At 40.5% G+C, this 20,650-nt stretch overlaps 2 protein-coding genes across 2 annotated transcripts; one reads left to right on the top strand and one right to left on the bottom strand.

Annotated features, from left to right (window-relative positions):
- Window positions 1–4,132: 4,132 nt before the first annotated feature.
- Window positions 4,133–7,802, bottom strand: LOC116256815 (violaxanthin de-epoxidase, chloroplastic). The gene is made up of 2 exons (XM_031633307.2): window positions 7,355–7,802; window positions 4,133–6,007 (listed from the first exon to the last, which is right to left on the bottom strand). Exons 1-2 carry the CDS (start codon window positions 7,670–7,672, stop codon window positions 4,697–4,699), a joined length of 1,629 nt encoding a protein of 542 aa, XP_031489167.1. The 5' UTR covers window positions 7,673–7,802; the 3' UTR covers window positions 4,133–4,696.
- An 8,330-nt stretch (window positions 7,803–16,132) lies between these two features.
- Window positions 16,133–20,392, top strand: LOC116255637 (LRR receptor-like serine/threonine-protein kinase RGI5). Its single transcript, XM_031631511.2, has 2 exons — window positions 16,133–19,303; window positions 19,888–20,392. Exons 1-2 carry the CDS (start codon window positions 16,429–16,431, stop codon window positions 20,253–20,255), a joined length of 3,243 nt encoding a protein of 1,080 aa, XP_031487371.1. The 5' UTR covers window positions 16,133–16,428; the 3' UTR covers window positions 20,256–20,392.
- The last annotated feature ends 258 nt before the right edge of the window (window positions 20,393–20,650 follow it).

Here is a 20,650-nt window from a genome sequence, read left to right as displayed (position 1 = left end):
AACACACACGCACATAAAGAATAGGTGTGGTGATGTAGCTTCCTCATGAGGCATATCATTTTGCTCAATATGCCGAAACAGCACAGGAAATAGAGTTGGGCAGCTCCTAGAGTTCCCCCAAACACTTCAATGGGCTGCCCTTTACTAGGACCTCCTAGTGAAGTGCTTGAAGGGAACTCCTGGAACCTCCCAACATGAGTTAGTCGCTTGTGGATTGCAGATAGCCTCGTCCCTCTATATATAGCAGAACCACCTTTTTGCAATCAAAATCTTTACTAATTGTCCTAAGAAAAGCTATCCGGAGAAGTATATTCTTGAATTCTGGTTCCATACAACTAGTTCTTTCACTTAATTAAGGGGCATATGTAAATGTTGACATGCAAAACTTCAGTTCTAGAGAGAAGATTTGGTTCATTGAACCTAGACATTGGCGTGCGGAGAATATCTAAAGTTAGTGGCGGAAAGTTTTGCAGTCTTTTTCACAGAAAGATCCTTTACATTCACCAAAAGGAAAAGAAGAAGGGAAAAAGGAAAAAGTGGGCATTAGACCGTTGCAGTCTCAAGGGTCAAGCGGGAAAAGGCAGAAATTTTGGGTGTCAAAGTAACCATATAGGAAGTTTTATGTGCACCCAACTTGAAAATATTTCAAGTCTATACTTGCCAAGTCCTCTCAGGTATGCAACATCTGTACACAAACATATAAAAATGTTGGTCTTCGCTTTAGCTTCTAAATGCAAATCAGGTCACAAAAATGTTGCATTGTGCATCAGCAACACCACCAGCAAGGCCGTGGCGGAGCTAAAAATTTTACGTTATGGGACACTGTTATACAAATTCTCATTTCTGAAGGGGCGCAACATATATAAGAAAATAATTGTAGTAAATCGTAAAAATAAATAAAAAATTTGTTGTTGACGTGGGCAACTGCCCACGTGGGCCTATATGTAGCTAGGCTACTGCAACAAGGCCACCCACTTCCTAATTTAGCAGCAACAAGCCAATTGAGGGTACTACACTGGATGAGCCAAACTCTGTCTTGAGTTTATCCCTGAAACTATGAGTGTCCTCTCCAGAGTAAAGACATTCACTGGTGGAACACCACACATTGACCGTCAAAGGCACATGTATGCTTGGTTGCAGTTGATATCATGGCTGTTGAGCATCAAAAATTAACCGACAAAATCAGAGTCAGCAACATGGTGGAAATAGACACAAAATCTGAAAAAGGAAAAGAAGTCTGCCAAAAGGTAGAGAAAGGCCCATGATATCCCCATAGTTGGTCAGAACAGAATTTCATCCACACAGTGTGATTCCGCACCTTCACACAGAAGCCCAAAATGTGACCAGATTCAATGTATACACTCTCAAGAATGAAGGTCGCCAACACTCGAGGCAGGTGAACAAAACCATAGTTCGTAACCAAGGCATCCCTTTGGCAGGACTATAAGTACAGAGCAGAAGAGCTGCCCCTTAGACAGCACACAGCAGGAACTAACAATCAGGGAGCAAGAAAGGCATGGCATGAGGTTGGGAGTCCCCTTGAGTTCCTCCATTCCCTTCAGTGGAGCTGCCCTTGGTGGTGGCCCGACCGAAGTGTTTGGGGGAACTCTGGGAGCCACTCAACAATTTGTTCGCAAGATGACCAGCGCATCTACATCTCTACGACACCCATTTGTCAATCCAACATGTAATGCAATAGCCAAATGCACATCAGGTAAGCTCAAAATTTGAGATAGAAGCAGGCCACATAATGAGTTTTCTATTGAGTTTGTTTAGCTTTATGCAGAAGAGATGGGGTTATTAAACCTTTGATGCGTAGAAGAAGGTTCACTTTAAGATGGGATTGCTTAGTCATAAGTAGTGTCATCTCTCTCCACCCAGGACCACAATCCTTAGTGTCAGTAAACATTCAGAGCTTGAACATAGAAAAAATAAAAAGATTTCTTAAGTGTTCAATCATGTTGTCATTAACAAGTCATTGTGGGACAGGTTATGCACAAGGGAGTTAATCACAATCAGTAGCAGTTACAAAATAGTTGAAGGTGATGGCTTCGCGGTATCGTCTCATGCATATAACAGTAGCCAAGATTCCAATTCCCTATCCAAGTCAAAGCACTTCGACAATTTGATGGAGATTAAAGGGTAGCGTTATTAACTTAAATTTGATTGGTCTCAGTGGAAAGGCAACGCTATTGACGGTGCTTGCTGGCAGGCAGGGGCGGAGGAAATAAAAATTTATATGTACATGTAAAAAGTTTTAGTTTAATATATATAAAAGATCTGAAAATTTTTATTTCCGCCCTTGTTAAAATTTTGAAACTATAGTTCGGCCCCTAAACAAAAAATTTCTTTCTTTGCCCCTAGTGGCAGAACTAGATTAGTTCGACGTGCCAAGAGCATACACCAAAAGCAAATTCGAATGCCATTTATTTTAACTTCGCATTGAGGAGATCATAAACTTTGTAGCACTTGTTTCCAACAGTTTGCAGGAAATAATAGCTCTGGACGTAAACTTGATTTTCAGATGCAAAACAGGACCGTAATATTGCAACAGTAGTTCCAGCTCAAAGCCAACTTTAGGAACCATTTACAGCAGTATTCAATTTGGGATAGAATATCTTACCAGCAATTGCGGCTTCAATGGCTAAAAGGTCAAGAACGTTCTAATCCTAATAGATTTATCAGCAGACCACAATTCAGGTGACAACCCAAGGTTCTAAATAACCACAAAGGGCTAGCCCAGTTCAACAAATTTAGTGCCCAAATCTCAAGTTCTTGTCAATATCATTATCAACATGTGTAGGGAACAAGATCTCCATTTTCATCACTAAGTGCAACATTCTACAATTCACGTACTTGGGAAAATTAAAGAAAGAATAAAGCCTTATTGCTTTTGCATCACTCCTCATTCCTTAAGAGGAACAACAAAGAAACAAAATCCGACTTGGAATTCTTGTCGCAAAGGACTGGATTCAAGGTAACCTGCAATTCGGAGTGAAGAGCAGTTCAGCTATTTGCGATTATAGTTCTTTAATAACAAAAATAACGCTAGGTCTTGGAGTAATTGGTTCGCTAGGTGCCTCAACAGAATGATGGCAAAGATAGCTTTACTGACCTGCCATAACCAAGAGCCCGCTGTATTGATTCCCAAACTTGCACAGATATATTCTGTTGAAGCTGATAAGCAATCGGCACGAGCACGTAATCTCCGTGATAGCATATGCGATTACATGAGTGCTTAATACAAGGTTGACAGTGAAATAGCCATTATAAATTCTGCGGTTCAATAGCCCACGAATTATGCATTACCATTTACCTGGGAAGGGTTTAAAATATGTGTGTGTAAGCTAGGAGAGAGAGAATGGTTATAATGAAGCGATAAGAACACCTGTTGAAGGTGAAGGTGCGCCACCTTATTGCAAGAGTGCAGCCCCGTCCGATGCCATGAAAATTTAAAAAGGAACATGGTTCAGTCTAGGCGGGTACGTGGAGCAGTATCCCAAAGTCCTGTACAGTCAAATCTGGCTTAAGCCAGCTTGTATTTGCCCGTCGAAAAGATGCTGGTCAATGGTGAAGGGGTAAATATTTACTTAGTTTGAAGACTCAAGAAATCATCATTCAGCCCACAGGTAACTTGATAGGGCAGAATCTCATGCCTAGGCCTATGCTACCTGAGTTCACATTTTATATTTTTCATTAGGTCATATACTTTCTTATTTGTTTCACCGAACAGATACGGTTTGACCGAGAGGTCAGATTGAAGCCTCCTTACTGATTTCTGCAGGGCCAATTAGGGAGTTTCTACCTTTAATCTGACTTCAGCCTGCCGAGTAACATACTATATTCGAAACATTAGTGGCTAGACCTTGCCAATCTTAACCCATGAGGGTCACCTCCTAAAGGCTACAAAACAATGAAGAATTTTGAGAGAGAACCTCAAAACTGAATGATACTTATCCCAATATGTATACATCAGAAAGTGGCGCATGGACAGACTTATGTACTGGCAGAATGATAAAATATCATTGGACAGTGGAACATGTTTTATGATAAGAGGATTGCACTGCTCCATCCACACCTTTCTGTTTTATGCAAGAAGACCACGAACAACTCAACCACCAGTTTCACAATCTTGTAAATTGAAACTTTGCCATGACACAGGAAATGAGGAGGTCTTCACTTTACATTAAAGGTTTACAAGAACCATATGACGCGCAAGGCAGACATGAAAAAAAGAATCACAGGAGAACTTGTTGATTTTTCAACAAGTATCGCTGTTCCCGAGATTTTGCAGAAGTGCAGCGTCAAGCTTCCAGGAAGCAGCAGCTTTATGTTGCTTTTCAGTAACTCATGATGAGGATAACTTACCATGCCATCGCTCAGAATAGTTGATCAGAATGTAATCCACAAACAGACAAACTAAAACATACACAATTTACAAGATTCAATAGCAACGACTTAGGACTACCTATCAGACCTGGGATTTGTCAAAAAGGGAAAAAAAAAATAGAAGAAGCAGATGGCGGTACAAGTTACCATCAACTCAGGCACGTAAAAAGACTGACTTTCAGCATACACAGCCACGGTTCTTAGCTCTATGTGAAGATGCGACGACAAGATATTTTGGCATTTTACTCAACCTTGCCCTGAGACTCCCAAATCATGCAAATAGTAGATCTAGAGAGTGAATGTGCATTTAAACGAAGAATGGTTTCAGATCATTTACATTAATTGTCTGATGGAGGCTAGAACCTTCAGGAATCCCTAGAGGAGGACCTTCACATGACCGGTTGTCAACTGCATAGAGCTCCCAGTCTTTGATACAGCACCTCTCTAATGCAGAAGCAAGACTTTCGCTGCTTGACTTGGATGGGCAACTCCCATCAGGGCTGACAAGGACTGCCCCTGTGTAAGACTGCCCAGCTGCTCGAGCTGCGCCACTGTAATGGAACAGTGCCCAGCTCAAATCATCACACACATCCACGATAGTCCAGAACTCCTTTGACACAACGCCATTATCTAAAACAGTGAAAAAGAATGTCCCAGGTATAGAACTCCGCCTAACGCGGTAGCGCCTTCTTCTCCATAACATTTCTCCACTTAGGGTCTTCACCCTGAAGACTGGCTCATACCAGAATGATCCTCGGGCTTTACCTCTATAAAATAGCTGATACTGACAAGGGAACTGGTCATATGCAGGGTTCTGACCTGCAATCACCCGCCAACTCCAATCTAACCTTCCCAACCACCCCACAAAAATATCTTCTGCAGCTTCATGAGTCAACTGTTCCCCTCTAAAGATGGAAAGTGGTGGAACATAAGGTTTTGAAGAGATCTCTGCAGTCATTCCAAGGCAGTTGTGCTTTTCCAAAACACAGAGAGAAAAGGCTTCTAGGTTTTTGCTCTCATATGAGGCAATACAGCGATAACTACAGACCTGATCAGTGGGGCCACAGCTGTTCAGGCATTGAAGAGCCTTTCTGCAGCTGGGATCAAAAAGGCAGTTTAGAATCTCAGTCCCACAGTTCTTCACCATACAATTCAGAGTGGAGAAACCCTTCGCTCTAAGGTTTTTCAATATTGGAACAGGTCTAACATATGAATTGATGAGTACCAACAAGCAAAACCTTATGTCATCTGCATTTCTCCGTGCCCATGACTCAGACACTCGTTTAAGGATTTCACCTGATTCCTTCTCTTCAGGCCCTTTCACTAAATTAGCAACTTTACCAAAAAAACTTCCATGTGCATCAGTATTCACGATTTTGCCTCCTAATTTGTTCTTAAGGTCACCAGATGAGTCGAGGTATACCACATTTTGAATTTCTTGAGTATTACGGTCAAGCCAGCTAACGGAATTTTGACTTGTAACTGCCACAACCAACAATATGTCTCCATGCAACAATGCTCTTCTTAGGTTTTTTTGATCCATGCCATCAGATATAAGTGCTCTGTCAGTAAATACAAGCATTTCATAACCCTCATCGACCCATTTTAGCCTCTCTGCCTGCAATTTCCATAGAAAACAAGAAAACAAAGTCAAACAATGTCAGCAGTTATTTTGAGTAGCTTCATGCCTTGAAAAAATCTAAGACTAAAATAAAAGTTATCTTTAGATGCAAATCCCCTGTCTTTTCCCTGCATACAAGGCATTGCACAGGAAAATGGAGATGGAAACTACCTTTATGAAATGTTAAATAGAGCTTTATGGCTGTCGGAGTTTGATAATATATTTATGTTCAATAATGACAACTAATAAAGAACTTAAAAATTCATGCAGGTGCTTCCTTTGTATTCAGCCCTAGGAGTCAATGGATAGACCATCAGGAAAATAACTTCTGACACAACTAAGTCATGACATACTTAAGAAGGAGCTTGCAACAAGTAGAAATTCGGGAGATAAGAAGGTGGCAGACATCCATTTCTGAGTTCTAAAGTGGAAATGAAAACGAACTCAACAAGCAAACATTAATCTTTTTCTAGCATATTATCACAGACACACAAGATGAGACAGCCAATTCAGGAGTTAAAGAAGCATACGAGGGAACAAATATAAAGAAAGAAATAGAAAACATTAAGAAGGCCGGCTGCTATAAATGCAGATTAGTTAGTTTTTGTTTTTATTGGTGTTGTGAAAAATTAGCAAAAAGTAATTGATGCCGTATGGTTGCCATTGACAACAAATACTGCAGAAAACCCTGCCGGAAATTAGCACTAATTCTAAAAATATAAAAATGCATTCTTTCCATTTGAAACTGAAACCAATCACAGGTCCTGAACCTAATTTACAGAAAAAGTAGATAAATAAAGGATTGAGGAACAACAGCATTTGGAGATGGTGGATTAGAGAACAAACAGTTGATGGTTACTAATTTAATGCAAAAATCAAGACAATCACCAACTGATTCTCATGCCATCCATCAAATTCAATTAATCAAAACTATCTGGGATCGTTGAGGTTTTGGCCTAACAAACTCGATAAACAATATAAAAAAGTAAGAAAAATGACACGTACTAGCTTTCAACCGGTACTGAGGGAAAAAAAAAAAGGAAAAAGGAAAGGAATTAACATGTGATATAGATGCAACAGATATGAACACTGTACTAGATAAAGAAAAGGCAAAACGATTAGCAAGAAAACATCAACATCAACAACGAAAAGCGAGAAGCAAGCATATCCAAAAAAAAAAGTGGAACAACTGCCGACAAAGCACAAAATGTTGACAGACCAGCGATTGAATGAGAAAAAAACGAACAAAATAACCATAATTTCACCACCACAGGGTCCATATCCCCAATAAAGAGAAGACGGACCAGACATTGAAAAATAAGTAGCCGGAAAGCTTAACCATACAGTATGTTGCATGACTTCCTCCCATGGCGTGCTCTTAAGGGGGCTAACAGAGCCATCACCAACCACTGTGACAATCCTCACCAGCGAATCAGCAGTTGGTGGACTCAGGTGGGCAGATTGTGAAACCGCTCGGGTGGTGGGAAATTGAGCACACAGGCTTCTAAAGGCGGTTTCCGGATGGAGACAGGCGGCTTCCCGGCGGAAATGGATTGTGGGAAGAGTGGTCGCAGAAGTAGAGGGAAGGCAATAATGGTTGGCTATAGCAGTAGAGGGAAGGTAATAGTGGTGGTTTCGAAGCACTGAGGTTATGGTCTCCATGGATGCTTGGAGGAGCGAGGAGGAAAACAGTGAGGCCTTTGGACACAGCACTTGCCGGATAATGATTGACGGGAGAGAGGACGAGGAGCGGCATCTTGGGCTCTTGGCAACTTGGCAAGGATGTGGTAAGCGGTTCGGACTCGGTATGAACAAAGCTATTATAAAGTGCGTTTTATAATAGAAAACTTAAACTGTGGAACAATGAATTTCAAAGAACAAAGTTTTTATGTCACCAGACACTCCCTTTAGTAAGGATGAATGAGTCGAGCTAACTCGAGCTTGACTCAAACTCCCTCAATTAAGCTCGACTCGTCTAATAAACGAGTCAAGTTCAAGTCAAGAGCTCAACTTATTCAAATAAATGAGTCGAGCTCGAGCTTGACAAGCACAGGTCGAGTAAACTTGTCTAAGCTGTGGAAAGCAAACACGTAAAATATGTTTCACCTCTTTATCAAGAAAAAAGAAGTTGTCTCAGATTTTAAAGTATTTGCAAAACATAAACCTCGTTTATCCAGATATTAAACTTAAAACCTCCAAGTTGAAAGAAGGTAAACATTCAATTCCCAATGCATCATCTTACAGAATAACCTAGTGTTTGATTGACCCAACAAGACTATCAATTTTTTTTTAAAGTATGCTTTTAAATCAAACAGAACGGGCTCCTTCAGGCTTTAAGGCCACAGTGCAGACTCTTTCTTTGATAAATTCTAAATTCTTGATCTTCTAAAAATGAGTACATTACATCCGATTGTTAGGAATCAAGTGTGATTTATCATTTTCTTTTCAGTGCAAGTTGTGGATCCTGATCTTGGTTTATGGGTCTCTTGTCATAAAGTTTAACGTTTCGTAGTTTTGATGCGCATAGAGGCAAGAAAATTGAACGCCAGTTCATTGGTAGGTGCACACAGAATATTAAATTATTTGATCAATCTATTTATCAGTATACAAAAGATATCCGTATTAAAGCATTGCTACCTTTTCCAAGAGCCATTTAACATGAATGTGGATGCACTAAAAACCCGGAGTTTGGAGTTCCATATCAAAATGTTTCTCAAAAACATATTTGAAATCTCGATCTACGATTCCCTTGAGAGTAGGGATATACAACGAGACTCGAACTCACTTGTGTAAGTTCCGCTCTCGAGCTCGAGCTTGAATTAAAACTCAAGTTAACGAGTCAAGTTACAAGAAGTGTTGACTTGTTTAATCTCGACTCAGTTCGTGCCTTTTCTATTTCATTAATCTTTAGGGTTATGTCTTTAATTTTTGACAAATTTTAACATCTTTTTTGTGCTTTTCATTTTCATTATATATATATTATATATAAGAATCAATTTGTACAAGCTTTACCCAGCCGAGCTGAAGCTCAAAGTAGGTTTACCGAGTCGAGCTCAAGCTCAAAGTAGGTTTACCAAGTCAAGCTCAAGCTCAAGCTCAAGCTCGGCTCGCTCGTTGTACGAGAGCAATAAAATTTTTGTACCGCAATCAAAATCTTTATACTGCACCCACCTGTTTTAATGAAGTCTAATAAGAGAAATATTGTGTTCTTGGAACACATATTAAACACATCTTTTAGAAACATCATGTTGCTGTTTTAGAAAATATATTGCAATCTTTTTAAGCACGAATTGTTGGATCTATAACAATAACTATAATTACATCACATTTATTTAAACAAAATTGTATGTTTTTAGGTCATATTTTTTATATATGCACAAGTATTCCAAGAACACAATGTTCTTATCATCAAATGCCTTCTCTGATTGCAGTGAATCAATTGATTATGCAATCATCTATATACGTATGATATTCTTTAAACTAATAAAAAATAAATAATGTATGAAATATCGCGACCATGTATCAGCTAATCAATCGAATTGATTTCCTACACATTCAAGTTGAATAGATTGATTCAAACTGATCTTAATAATACATATAATCTACAATAAAATATTAGCAGGTAGATGAGCAAGAAGGCGCTTGAACCCACATTCCAGTTGTATTCAACGGCACTCTAAACAATGGCCAAAGAGTAGAGCTCGTAGGAATGAAGGAGATGCTGCTTTAACTGTTTGCTGCCACCCACATGCTTTATGCTTTGGCAACAAGCTACTTTCTTAATGAGATTTAAGAGAGAAATGAATTAATTGAAGTTGGCTTTGCATCCTGTGTCAGATCTGGTTTCATTTAATTATGTAAATGATATATTTGAATGTCATGCTAAGAACATGAGCTAAAGCAAATATAAATGCAAAAATTTCATTTTCAGACCTATTTTTTCTCGTTATTTCAAAAATAAGATTGTTTTTTTGTAATTTTCTGGTCAGAATGACATTTTCATGGAAACATTAAAATAAGGGCCTATTGAAACAAAAATGTTAGCCAAAGCGGTATCAATGTAATCTGATAATAGAAGGTAATATTGAAAAAAATTGCTAATAGTTTTTATTTTTCAAGTTAACAAAAATTGGCTTGGGGCTCTTATATGATAGTTTTCATGAAAAGTGAACACAAAAGATTGTCTCTTTTATTTCTTCAATTATGAACAAAAGTTTGGTTCAATAATGAAAACTTCTCAATATAATATTGCACAAAACAAATTCTTGATTCCTCTACTTTTTTTCATTAATAATGTCGGTAGGAGAAATAGATCAATAGATAATGCCGGCCGTATTCTTGTTTGGTGCTAGGTAGGGTTAAAATTATATAATATTTGTATCCACTCATGTCATGATTCGGCCCACTCTTATTTGTTTTTAATGGATCCCAATCTGCTCCTAGCAATTTCTATTTCTGCCTCTAAAAGGTTTAAGAATGAGAACAATTTACATTTAATCAACTTCTTATAAGTCTCTTAATATTCTTCACCATATCACATACGAGACTAAACTTACGAGGTGTTATATGATCTCTTCTTAACAAGTCTGCAATACACTTCATATTCAAAACTATCGCCAAAAAATAAGAAAGCCACTTAGGCTTTAACAAGTCATACAAGTTAAACTATATAGGAACTTAGGCTTGAACAAGTCATTTATTCATATATTAACCGTTAATCTCTTCAAAACTTAATGTAAAGTACATTATTATACTTGATGAAGTCTTAACCTATACTTGGGTCTACTTATTAGGCTTGGAGATTGCCAAAATATACCCTTCATTTTCTCTCTCTCTCTCTCTTGATATATATATATATATATATATTCTTCCATTTGGTGCAAAATGTGGTGGTTGTCATGTGAGTTGGAGTCATTTACGGTGAAGGTGATGGACGGTCACCGATCCATGTAGCTTGAAATGAACAAAAGGCACATGTAATTATATACCAACTCAAAGTGACATGATATGTACTACATATGATATCCATCCCAGGAAATTCTCGAGTCAAATGACAAAAATAATTAATACGGGAATATAATAACACAAAAATACAGGTAAAGCAGTCAAAGTTGCATGAAGTTCTGGGAGCTCGCCCTCCTTTTCTCATATTCAAATCCCACAGTCGGATATAAGAAAAAAAAAAAAAAAAACAAAAGAAGGGAGCAGCGTTTGCAAGTTTCAAGGGACTTGAAATCCGTTCTCCTGCGTCCCAAGGCAGCAAATATTTTATAAATATTAAAGACATTGTTCGGTATCTCTATCTCCTTGTCCATGCATCATCTGTTCTTTAGCGACCCGACTATGCGTAGAAGCTAGGCAAATCAAAGACGAACAAAGTCAATCGAACAGTCTCGAATAAATAATGTTAAAAGAGTCCCTAAGACAAGGAACTATGCTCCATATTATTAATAGCTAGAGGTCTTCGAGACTTGGGGAGGAGAGTAGACGACAATTTCCTCCATTAAGAGGCCGTAGTAGTTCTATATCTATATATTGGTGGATCCAAATCCGATTCTGATCACGAACCAAAATCCAAAGCTTGTGCAAGTCCAAGCAAGGGTGGTACAAACTGGAGGTGGGTTTTTCTTGGATCCGTTCTTTTTGTTCTGGTTTTTTTTTTTTTCAAACTAGAAATCTGCGACTCCAAACAGAAACCGGTGTTTGTGCCGTCTCCTATGAAATACCGTGCACCATGCTTGGGACCCGGAGCTGCATGTACAAGGGGATCAGATTCCGATCAGCTAAATCCAAAGGAAAATCGAGTTTAGAGCAGATCCGGAGATAGGGACAAAGAATGTGGAACTCCAATATGGGCCTTATCCGTATCAGATCGGTTTTGTTTCAAACCTGGAGATCAGGGGCTCCAATCCGATAATGATTTGGATCTCCATTTGTAATGACTAGATAAATTGTGTTCTTATTAACAAAAGATCAAATAAATGAAAATTTTACCATTCAAATATCTGGTGAGGAACGAGGCTTCTGAGAATCAAACTAGGTAGCTATTATTGGTGGCAAGGGTACAGCTGAAAATTTTTCATACTATAGTTTTCGAATTTTGGTAAGAATCGAAATATAATTTTTCAAAAAAATTATATTATTTTTTTTAATGTGAAGGGGGCTATGGCCCCTGCCAGCGCCCTTGTGCATCCGCCTACATGTGTCCCATAAAATTCTTGATTTACGTATTGATGCGGTCAATAACGAATGTCCCTAAGAATTTAAGGGTAGTTTGGCAGCAGAATGTTTCGTAAATTTGCTTCAAAAGTTAGTGCAGGTTCATCAAACAATAGTTCTAATGTTATTAAACATGTCGCAATCTTTGAGACAGATTCATATGACACTCACTAAGTTTCTTTGTTGTCAAAAGACCCTTCAAATTAATTCAATTGGCAGTCATTAAATCAAAATTTAATTTATTAAATTAGTAATCACTAATTCAAAATTTCTAGCTTGACCATTGCTAAGTATATATTAGTTGCACCAAACTAATCGGAGCAGCCGATTCAGCAGAGAAAAAAAAAAGAGAACGACAGTAAATCAGTCACCGAGTCGACTCATTAAAACCGATTCGGCAATACTGAACCAGGAAACGAGGGGGTTAGGGTTTTGGGGCTCCGGAGTGGTTTGAAAGGGGCGGAGGGTTGGCGCTAAATGCCATGATGATTGTGAAGGGCACGCGAACTCAGGAGGGGAGCGAGGAAAGAAGGGACAAAGGCAGGATGAGATAAAATAATTAGGCGTCCATGATAGGAACAACATGCACTATAATAAGTATGAGACATCTTGGTAATAATAATAAACAACAACATGCTCCTTTCGAGATGCCCATCTTGCACTCCAACCCAGGTCTTGTCTAGCCCACCCTTACCACGTGCCACATGAACGAAAATGTACACATACATTCATGGTTATATTATTTATATTCATTTATATAAAAAGTACGTGTAAAACAAATGTATATATATATAAACTTTCATAAAAAGATCAAAACCAAGCTTTTATATATTCTAAGAAATAGTCACAAAATCACTTCTTTGACATCATCTCTTTCATATTCATGGGTTTTATTTGTACACGTAGAGATATCTTGCATAATCGTTCAATGTCACATTATAAAGAAGCGTATATACTTTTTCCCTTCCGTGAGAAAGTCCCGTCTATAACATAAATGAGAGAAAGGCATTGATATCTCGATAAATAACGTGACGCTTTCAAAAGGTTTGAGCACTTTGTGTGGTGGAATTCTCTTAGCTTATGAAATGAAAGATGTTTGTTTAGTTGTCACTAATATAAACATGCTAACATGTTTAAATATTAATCTACGTATAAACATGCTTTCATTGAAGCCATTTTCATGAAAACTAATGATCTTCTACTACCAAAAGTTTGATACTAGAAGAGCTGGACGCCATTGTTTTTCTTTTAATGATTAAGTCATATTTGTCTGCAAGGTTAGATTACAAAATAAGTAATTATATGTATATAATTGTTAGATTTCTCCAATCAAGTTTGGAGTTTGGATAGAAAAATCCTCTAACATGGAATTGCTACGCATGGAAGCATCTATTTTTTTTTTAAAAAAAAAAAAAAAACTGAGCAGGCATTATGGCCTAAGGGCAGCATGGGCCACTGGTTACCAAAATGATCATTAATTTACTGAAATACTTTAGCCATGCATCCATATAAATGTTTCACATATACATTCCGATGCAATACATTGGGTTGCATGTGTGAGAACTCTTAGTAGGAAGAATCTAATATATATATATATATATATATATATATATATATATATATATATTGAATCCTCACGTATGAGATTTTGATCAAAAGCATCTATGTCATCAATTTTGAGGAAACCAAATGATGACGATTAAATTACAAATATAGAAAGCAAGTTTTTTTTTTTTCAAAAATCCAAAATACTCATCAAATAAATAAGGATTTTCATTTAAAGAACCTTATCAGTATCCCCATTTGCTCATGCATTTCCGATTCTTTAAAAAAAACTGTTGTCTTTTTTATTTATGTTTGCAATTGAATATCTACCATTTAATCTTAAGATAGGTTGCTTTCCCATTTGATGTGATAAACCTAATTGATAAATGCGGTTATTAGTAGCACATTTCTGGAAAAGGCCGCTAAACCCTAAAAATGCTGTGGCTTGACGCTCATTAAAAAGGCTCTTGTCTCAACGGCGCTCCCCTCCACACGCTACATATTAAATTCTACTTTTCCTAATAAAATTAAGCACCGAACGACCGCTCCCTTTCCTCCTCCTCCTCCTCCTCTTTTATTAGTTATTACTCCCAAAGCACATCCGCCCTCGTTTCTCAAAAAACTTCTTTCTCTTTTCCTCTTAATTTATTTTCATTTTATTTTTAAAATCTTGCTCCTTGATTTCTGCGTCCACCCTCCATGGCTTCCCTCAATCTCCACGCTATCTTTAACCACTGCGGTCATATTTTATTCACATATATATACATTTATGTTTTATAAATATTTACGAGAGTACTGAAATATGTAAATGTCCAGAAGTAGCCTGCCCACTCTCCAGAAATATGAATAATGAGTTCTTCTTTGACCTGTGTTAGCTAAAATGAAAAGCTCAGTCGTGAATTATTCTCGGTTCAGACAAATCGATTGGCTGGTGGCAAGCCTTTGGCCCCTCGTCAGAGTCCGGAGACTCGGCTTCAAAACCGAGTCTTTGGGAGACCGTATCACGCCGGTGGTAGACTCGGTTGATGAATGAATGATGGTTGGCTAGGCTAAAAAAAGGTAAATATATTTAGCAGGAGTTTCACACTTGTCTAGCCGCATATAGTGCCCGCACTAGATCTGGGTCGGTGATTTGAGTGCCAATGAGAGTTTCACACTTGTCTAGCCGCATATAGTGCTCGCACTAGATCTGGGTTGGTGATTTGAGTGTTCTTCCCCCTCAAAAAAAAAAATGGCTCCATAATATATACAACATCATTTATGTAGATGACCAAAGCACATACATACATCGTTTTACATATGTGAATTCTTAAACGCTTGTTTCCTTCATCAGTTATAGAAGTATTTGATTTAGATTCATATTATGAGAAAGAAAACACATGAATGAGGCAGATTTATTTATAAAACATTCACGGGATGTTTCAATTGCCAAACGTTCCTTCAAAACCATTTGACATTAGGAATGATGCAGTAAACTTATCATAAGTTTGAGGTAAATTTATAATGTTTTATAAATGTATCTTACGGCTTCTTAGTTTCTCAGCAATGGAAACTACTGCACTGCTCCTCTCTCTATAAATCGAATCGGTTTTCGAACCGAGTCGAAAGATCGATTCGGGCAGAGATCCTCGTTTGGTCCTTGACTTGAAATATGAGGGCGTTACTCTTTTGCCTTTCACGTCCTTCCAGGCACAATCCAATTCCCCATGCACGCAGGCGCGCACCAGCCTCCGCCCCCCCTCTAATCGCCGGAAGAGATCGCCGATTTTATGACGCGGACCATCTGACCCGGTTTGGTCTCTGATACAAATATGGTACATGATCCGCTCTGCTCGGTTGTGCTTGTTCAGGTTTTGATCGAAACGATGACTCCAAACAAAATGTGTTACTGCATCTTGTTCTTACTCCATGATTTCAAAAGCTTAAAGGTATCGTAATAAAGAAATAAGTTTAAAGATCCATGAGCTACGTTTAGCATAAAGAGGGTGTGGTTTGTTAAATTTATATATGTTAAACGAAATTGCCGAGTTTAAAGTTTAAACATGAAAATGAAGGGGATATAAAATGATTTTTCTTCTCAGATGATAAAAAAAAAAAAAACTTTCATTAATATTTTTTTTCAGCAAAAACCATTTTTGAATAGGCGTGCCTGGCACTCTCCAAATTATTAATCAAAGAGAGTTGTGTTTTAGTTCTATTGTATCTGTTTTCCAAAATTAATTAAAAAGTATTAAAGAAAACTAGTTTTCTCGCGATTATTTCACTTCACCTTCCGTTAAATTGCCGAGTATCTCTCCGTGTCTTCTTTTAAGTCGCTCGGAAATGTAGCCCACATGCTGTCTCTTTCTTCAACTCACCCTGTGATCACGGCCTCCATTTTCGCCTCCTTCAAAGCCGTCTCTCTCCCTTTCTCCCTCATGGAGGTCGGAGCATGTCACTGCAACTCTCCTGATAGATAGATATCAGGAGAAACCGCTCTTCGCGTCTGCACCATGCAGTAAAACAAGAAGAAGAAGAAGAAGAAGATAGAAGCCCAGCAGCTACTGTAGAAAGACCACAGGTCCACAAAAGCCAGAGGAAGGAAGAAGCCTCTCATTCTCGCCTCAAATCTCCAGTCATCCTCAACCAAGGTTTGGAGACAAGAAAATATCCACATGAAAACCCATCATTTTCCCACTTTCTTCTCCTTCATTTCTCTCACCACCACCACCACTACCTTCTTGTTCCTGTTCTTCTTCCTCAGCTCTTTTCCCACCACTACCACCTCCCTCTCCCCAGACGGCCGCGCCCTCCTCTCCCTCCTCCCCACTGCGCAGCTCTCCGATCCCGTCCTCACCTCATGGAATCCTTCCCAGCCTACCCCTTGCTCATGGCAGGGTGTCACCTGCTCCCTGGACGACAGAGTTACCTCCCTCAACATCCCCTCCACCTTCCTCAACGCCACCATCCCCACCCAGCTCGCCTCCCTCACCTCACTCCAGCTCCTCAACCTCTCCTCCACCAACCTTTCCGGCTCCATTCCGCCCGAGCTCGGTGACCTCCCTTCTCTCCGCCTCCTCGACCTCTCCTCCAACGCCCTTGTCGGTCCCATTCCCCCTCAGCTCGGTCGCCTCTCCTCCCTCCAGATTTTACTCCTCAACTCCAACCGCCTCTCCGGCCCCATTCCCCACCAACTTGGCGCTCTCTCCCACCTCCGCATCCTCTGCCTCCAGGACAACGACCTCAACTCCACCATCCCACCGGAACTCGGCCGAATCCCCGCCATGGAACAGTTCCGTATTGGCGGCAACCCGCAGCTCTCCGGCCCCATCCCTCCGGAGCTTGGCAACTGGTTCAATCTTACCACGTTCGGCGCAGCCGCCACCTCTCTCTCCGGCCCCATTCCCGCGGCCTTCGGCCGGCTCAGTAACCTGGAGACATTGGCCCTGTATGCCACCGATGTCTCCGGACCGGTCCCGGGGGAACTCGGCAACTGCGCGGCTCTCCGGAACCTGTACCTCCACATGAACCAGCTGTCCGGCCCGGTCCCACCGGAGCTCGGCCGGCTGAAGCAGCTGACCAGCCTGCTGCTATGGGGGAACTCTCTGGAAGGGCCACTGCCGCCGGAGCTGGCGAACTGCTCGTCGTTGGTCGTGCTCGACCTCTCGACGAATAAGCTCTCTGGCGCCATTCCGCCGGAGCTGGGCCAGCTGTCGGCGCTGGAGCAGCTGCACCTCTCTGAGAATTCATTCACTGGCTCTGTGCCGTGGCAGCTGAGCAACTGCTCTAGCTTGACGGCATTGCAGCTGGACAAGAACATGCTTACTGGAGAAATTCCATGGCAGATTGGCAATCTGAAATTTCTGCAGAGTCTATTTCTCTGGGGCAACCTCTTTCACGGGGGCATACCTCCCACTCTGGGAAACTGCACTGAATTGTATTCACTGGACCTCTCCAAGAACAGATTCACTGGTTCAATTCCTGGGGAGGTTTTTGCCTTAAAGAAGCTCAGCAAGTTGCTTCTGCTCGGAAACTCACTTTCCGGCCGGTTGCCAAGCAGAGTCGCGGAATGCAGGTCGCTGGTTAGGCTCAGGCTCGGAGAAAACCAGCTCTCCGGTGAGATACCCCGGGAGATTGGCGAGCTGGAGAATCTTGTCTTTCTTGACCTGTACTCCAACAACTTCTCCGGCGGATTGCCGGTGGAAATCTTCAATATCTCCATGCTCCAATTGCTTGACGTCTCAGGTAATCTCTTAACAGGCAATGTGCCAAGCGAGCTCGGCCGTTTGTTCAATCTGGAGCAGCTCGATCTCAGCCATAATAGGTTCACTGGGGAGATCCCCGACAGCTTTGGGAACTTAAGCTACCTGAATAAGCTCAATCTGAATAACAATTTGATGTCTGGAACGGTGCCGAAGGTGGTGAAGTACTTGCAGAAGCTGACTTTGTTGGACCTGAGCTTCAATGAATTTTCTGGCTCGATTCCGCCTGAAATTGGGGGGATTACCAGCTTGACGATTAGTCTGGACCTCAGTTGGAACAATTTCAGTGGTGAGATTCCTCCTGAGATGGCCGGATTAACGCAATTGCAGTCATTGGATTTGTCGCATAATTCTCTTTCCGGTAGCATCAAAGTATTGGGCAGGCTCACCAGCCTAACTTCATTGAATGTTTCATTCAATAATTTCTCCGGCCCGATTCCGGTTACACCGTTTTTCCGAACACTGTCTGCAAATTCCTTCCTTAATAACCCAGGCCTATGCATGTCATTCGACGGGGAGTCATGTTCTTCCGCTCAAATTCGAACTGCCGGCCTAAAATCGGCAAAGACCGCTGCTCTAGTATGTGTGCTGTTGGGCTGCTTCACTCTAATGTCTTTCTCTGCGTGGGTTCTGATATCCAAGTACAATAAAGCAATGGCAGATAAGAGAAACGCATTATGTTCTTCGTCTTCAAGTATCGAGGACTTCTCTTTCCCTTGGACATTCATCCCATTCCAGAAGCTAAATTTCACCATGGACAACATCTTGGACTGTCTGGTCGACGAAAATGTAATTGGAAAAGGGTGCTCAGGAATTGTCTACAAAGCAGAGATGCCCAACGGAGAAGTGATAGCTGTGAAGAAGCTCTGGAAATCAAAGAAGGAAGAAGAAGCTTTTGATGCATTCGCTTCTGAGATCCAGATACTAGGTCACATTCGGCATCGGAATATAGTGAAGCTCTTGGGCTACTGCTCAAACAAATGTGTGAATCTTCTGCTCTACAACTATATACCGAATGGGAATTTGCAGCAATTGCTGCAAGACAACAGGAACTTGGACTGGGAGACACGATACAAGATTGCAGTAGGATCGGCGCAGGGACTGTCCTACCTTCACCATGACTGTGTGCCAGCAATTCTTCACAGAGATGTGAAGTGCAACAACATACTATTAGACTCCAAATATGAGGCATATTTAGCAGATTTTGGTCTCGCAAAGTTGATGAACTCGCCTAATTTCCACCATGCCATGTCGAGAGTTGCTGGTTCATATGGCTACATAGCTCCAGGTATAACTCCAATCCTCCTCGGTCCACTGCTCTGCCTGCTTTTTCTGCTTTTTCAGTTATTTCAAACTTTTTTTAGATGTCTCTGTTATTATCTACTTTTTGAATACTTTCGCTGCGACAATATTGAGAATTGGTGTTCTACTCAGTAGTTGTTTCCATTGATTTTCAGTCCCTTTACTTGGGGGGTTTATCTTTTTCTGCTTCCAAGGAGGCTCCCTGTCAAATTGTTTTTAAGAAACTATGACTTGTTGTTTCAATTGTTTCTCGGATGGGTTTTTTCAGTTATGTTACGATTCAAAATGTTCAGTACATATTCTACCTCGAATATATGATTCTGCGTCCTCTTGTCAGCTCTATTTATATGGTTGACAAACATCGTGATGGTTGGCAACATTTGGGCAGCAATAAATCCTCATGTCTTTTGAGATCTTTACGTTTCCTTTAGGCTTTAGGTGCTAGACTCCAATGACCAGACAGTAAAGATTTATGTGTACATCAGATGCTTGTTTATGCTGCGCTGGATGGCAAATATATCTGGCATTTGCATTTTTACATCTAAAATGTGTTGACCTATGCTGCTGCAGAGTATGGCTACACCATGAACATAACAGAGAAGAGTGATGTGTATAGCTATGGCATTGTGTTGCTGGAGATACTGAGCGGCCGCAGCGCGGTGGAGCCGTGTATAGGCGATGGCCTGCACATAGTGGAGTGGGTGAAGAAGAAGATGGGGAGCTTCGAGCCGACGAGCAGCATACTTGATCCAAAGCTCAGAGGCATGTCTGACCAGATGGTGCAGGAGATGCTTCAGACTCTGGGCATTGCACTGTTGTGTGTAAACCCTACACCTTCGGAGAGACCGACCATGAAGGAGGTGGTGGCCTTGTTGATGGAGGTGAAGAATCCACAGGAAGACTGGGGGAAGAACTCACAGCCCCTCATCAAACCATGAATGCCAAAGATGGTGCTTTCTTCGCATTAACAAAAGGAGGAAACTCGAAAAGGCATCTTTGGTAGCCTCAAAAAGTGTGGGAATCCTTTGTACAGAACTCGAGAGATTTGAAATTCCTTTTTGGATAGGTTCCATTAGATCTTTCTTCTCTTTCAATTTCTTTTTCCTTGTGTTCTTGCCTCCACACACACACACACACACATATTATGGAATATCTGCCAATCTTACGATCTTTTTCGCTGCGACCAATCTTACAATCTTAGAATAGAAAGGGTGAACATGAAAAGAAAAAATGAACTAGAAAATAAAAAAAAACAGGCGAAAATTTGAGAAAAAACAGAGAAATTGGCAAACCAGTTTCGTGTGTGGATTTCTATCAAACGCCCCCTCAATTT

Source organism: Nymphaea colorata, chromosome 6 (genome assembly GCF_008831285.2).
Source record: "Nymphaea colorata isolate Beijing-Zhang1983 chromosome 6, ASM883128v2, whole genome shotgun sequence".
NCBI lineage: Eukaryota > Viridiplantae > Streptophyta > Magnoliopsida > Nymphaeales > Nymphaeaceae > Nymphaea > Nymphaea colorata.
The sequence above is the reverse complement of the archived record's forward strand: the minus strand, read 5'-3'. Positions and strand labels throughout refer to the sequence as shown.